Below are 4,167 nucleotides of genomic sequence, written 5' to 3' on the forward strand. Positions count from 1 at the left end.
GCAACATTAAGTGCCAGCTAAGGAGCTGCAAAAAGTCAACTTCCTCCACTCCCCTCCCCCATCGTCCACAGTCCCAGGCAATTCAGACATCGAGAGGTTCCTGGGAACTCCCAGGTATTAGTACCAGTTGAGCCCCAATTTTCCCACATAGTGACTCGAATGACAAGTGTAAGGAGAATCCACCAGGAAAGGAAGCTGGTGAGGCAGTTGGGAGGTAGGTCCTGGAAAGCCATGAATGCTGCAATATGGCACATTGCAAGACAGGAGGCCTTATCGGACATGCATTTTAGGAACATCCCAGGCAGCCGGAGGGAGACAGATGGGGAGTGAATCTGGAAGCAAGAGGCAAAAATAAGTCAGTCTCATAATAATCTTTTAAGAAGTTGGGGGGAGGGGGCCTCAACCAGATCTGAGGCAGTGTGCGTAGAGTGGAGGGGCAGACACGAGGGATTTTTAGACACCAAATAATCAGGACTGGGAATGGGCTGGAAGAACCAGGGAGTGGAGCACGACTCCCTGCTTTCTGGCTCAGAATCAGTGTCATTGGCAGCAACTCCCTGGAGATAACAATACAGGGGATTGTGTTGAATCCAGACAGTTTGATAGGGTAGCTTCCCCTTCGCCCTCTCATCTGCACCTGAAGCGTTCTCACTGCATTGTGTTTTGTTTTCCCTTTGAAGGTCCAGAAATGGCCTTGGTGTGTCTGACAGACTTTGAGGCACAAGCACGACAGCGGCTGTCTAAGTCAACTTGGGATTTTATTGAAGGAGGAGCTGACGAAGGCATCACACGGGTCGAAAATATCACAGCATTTAAAAAGTTTGGCCTTCTGTATCCTTTCTATTGTTAAGTGAAGGCACATTGGTTGAGAGCTCCTTAGACAGTAGCAGTCCTGGTTCCAGCCTCCAAAGGACACAGAATATTCAAGATATAATAATGGGTTGTTGGTGGTGGGGTGGGGGTGAGGGTGGAGCAGAGGGTTGGAGGGAAGATGGACAGAGAAGGAATTTATCTTAGAACTAGCAGAAGTGAGTCATTCTCTCTCTGCACCCAGCAACTTTGCAACCTAATGAGATAGGACAAGAGTCACCCCGGCAGGGAGGAGAACTGCTGGGTAGGCCTACGTCTCCTGAGTTCCTAATCTTCTGGGTGGAGAAAATGCACGACAGGAGAGAGGACTCAGGTTTGGAGGAAATATAAAGATCCAAAGAGTCTTAGGGATGATAGGAAATTGATTCAAGGAATAAGAGTTGGACTGGAAAAGTAGGGGTACCCCAGCAATTGCTATATGGTTCACAAGGTAAGGGTGGTTTTCCTTTTTAAATGGTTGAGGAAAAAGTCAAAAGAAGAAGAATTTGTGGCACGTAAAAATTATATGAACTAAAAGAAAAATTTATTGGGACACAGCTATGTTCAGTCATTTACTGTCGTCTATGGCTGTTTTTGTGCTACAACAACAGAGTTGAACAATTGTGACAAAGACTTTATGGACCATAAAACTTTAAATATTTACTACCTAGTCCTTCATAGAAAAAATTTGCTGACCCCTGTGATAGGGAGGTCAGAAGAGGACTGAAAAATGGGATACAAAGTGAACACTATATCTGTATTTTCATACTTAATAGGGCTGTACTATGCACTTTAAATGCTTTATCTTATTTTATCTTCACAAGAGTATTTCATAGATGGAAGTAACTGAGACTACCTTACTCAAATTTGCACGATTGGAATTTCCAGAAAATTTTTATAAGTTTGTGTACAGAAATTATAATATTTTGTGAAACACAAAAATTTTGGACCCTGGGGTTATGTATCTATTTGTCTTAAAAGTTTGCATTACGTATTATCTGTAAATTCTACCTTCTTCTCAAGCAATATTTAAGTCAAGTTTTCAAATGCATTCACTTCTAACAAAAAAGCCATGATCACTGTATAGGATTTGTCGTCTCTCAGTGGCATTTTTTTTTTTTTTAACTTTCTGGAGACTTGTTTCTAAGCAGAAGGAGAAAAAGACTGGAACGCCTTCCTACCTATTCTTTTCCATTCTAGCCCTTATTACGATAAATCAATCAAACCATCTCAGTGCACAGAGTCTAGTCAGGGAGGCGCAGCTCAAAGATACAGAGTCCTGACAGAGCAAGGTGAGGAACGGCATGAACCACATGTGCACTAGAGTTCAGAGAAGGCAGGCATGTGGAGTAGGGGGTTGGGAGAGGCTTCCTGAGATGAGTCTCCTGCTGCATTGATGCTGGTACCTAGCTACCAGCCAACCGGACCCACCAAGGTTTCTGATGGAGTTTGGATGTGTTGTCCCCTCCAAAACTCATGTGGAAATTTGATCTCCAATGTGGCAGTGTTGGAAACTGATTGAGTCATGGGGGCGGATCCCTCATGAATGGATTAATGCTCTCACTGGGGGCGGGGGGATTAATGAGTGAGTTCTCGCTCTATTAGTTCCCACCAGAGCTTGTTGCTTAAAAAGACCCTGGCACCTTCTCTCTCGCTCGCTTCCTCTCTCTTGCTTCCTCTTGCCATGTGATCTGCTTGTACCTGCCGGCTCCTGCCATTTTCTGCCATGAGTAGAAGCAGCCTGAGGCCTGTGCCAGATGCAGCTGTCCCAGAATCATAAGCCAAATAAACCTCTCTTCTTTATAAATTACCCAGTCTCAGGTATTTCTGTTATAGCAACACAAAACAGACTAAAACCGTTTCACGGGACCCAGTCCCCACTTAGACCTGCACCAAGAATCAGCGGTCCCTAGCCCCAAACAGCACCTCCGTGCTGTAGCGCAATCCCACCAGTGGAAAAGCTCTTTGCTGTCTAGCACAGGATCCGCCTCCGTCCCCGGTACCTGAGAGATGTGTCCAAGGTGGATACCAGGACCACAATCCAGGGGGAGGAGATCAGTGCCCCCATTTGCATCTCGCCCACAGCTTTCCACTGCCTTGCCTGGCCTGATGGAGAAATGAGCACAGCCAGAGGTATAAACTAACCCCCCTCAAGTCCAAAGGTGTGCAGGAGGCCTCCCTCAGACCAGTGGCAGGGAGCTCCAGGATTTCTCTCTGTGAGGGCCTAGGGACAGCAATCTGGTTGGAAGATAAAGGTGGGGAAGGGAATGCTTAAAGCTATGTTTATAAAACATTTCATCTAAGACTAAAAAAAAAATGCATTTCCCATAATAAAGAATAGAGTGGGAGAGGGGCTACTGACGGATAGGAGGGTGCTAAAACCTCACTAGGTCATCCCTCGGAAGAGGGATGCTGGCTCCTCTGACTCACACTATCTGTGGGAAGAGGGCTGCCTACTGTGGCCCGGGGTAAGGCTCTCTTTGGCCCCCCACAGGCCCTGGCTGCAGCTGAGTGGTGAGTCTCTGAATTGAAGGGGAGGAAGAGACTCATGACATTAGGTCCTAACACAAGGCCCAGGCAGTTGCTCTTGCCCAAATGTTCCATTTCTCTTTCCCTCAATTGACTTGTCATCTTGCTTGACAAAAAGTTTCTTGCTGGGTTATGTTTCCCTCCTAGTAACCCTTGTTCTCTCCCTGCATCCCCCACCACAAATAATCATAATCATAATCACAGAGGTGGGGCTGAAGATATTCTTGTGACTCCTTTGTAACCTGCACTCTAGGCCAGATCGGTTTTTGTGAGTTGCCTGTGCTTCCCCAGGGTCTTCTCCTTCTCCTGCATGATGCAGGAAGCAACAAATACAAGGATTCTAGAGCCAAAGTGACATCTACCTTGAGGGGGTTAAGAGCCAGGTCGGGCGAGGTTGAAATATGAATATCCTACATGAATATGACTAGTTTGCTCAATCTCCATGGATGAATGTGTTGTTTGAGAATAGGGTAAAAGAATGGAGTATCTCCTGTTGACATGAGGAACCGAAATATTGAATTTCGATGAGGTCAAATCCCCTACACATGGTTTGTATCATGGTAGTGACATTAACCTGTTGGAGAATCCCACTGAAATGAATGAAGTAGGAAATGAGAAATGTCAACATCATTACCATCATCAGCATCAACCTTGTTATCATTAGCATTTATATAGTACATCGCTTTGCAATTTAAAGAATGCGTCCATCTCTATAGTCTTATTTAATTTCCCAACAATCCTAAAGACAAGTATTATTATTTCCCCCATTTTACAAATAGAGGAGATGAG

The 4,167-nt window shown here is 45.3% G+C and overlaps 1 protein-coding gene across 1 annotated transcript in view; it reads left to right on the top strand.

The window, feature by feature from the left end:
* HAO2 (hydroxyacid oxidase 2 (long chain)) overlaps window positions 1–4,167 on the top strand; it is a 25,667-nt gene that overhangs the window by 10,183 nt on the left and 11,317 nt on the right. The window contains exons 2-3 of the mRNA XM_008569922.1: window positions 681–819; window positions 2,831–2,982. Of these exons, the coding sequence (XP_008568144.1) occupies window positions 689–819; window positions 2,831–2,982 (283 nt within the window). The 5' untranslated portion in view covers window positions 681–688. The remainder of the gene's footprint in view (window positions 1–680; window positions 820–2,830; window positions 2,983–4,167) is intronic.

Source organism: Galeopterus variegatus, unplaced genomic scaffold (genome assembly GCF_000696425.1).
Source record: "Galeopterus variegatus unplaced genomic scaffold, G_variegatus-3.0.2 Scaffold544, whole genome shotgun sequence".
NCBI classification, from domain to species: Eukaryota; Metazoa; Chordata; class Mammalia; order Dermoptera; family Cynocephalidae; genus Galeopterus; species Galeopterus variegatus.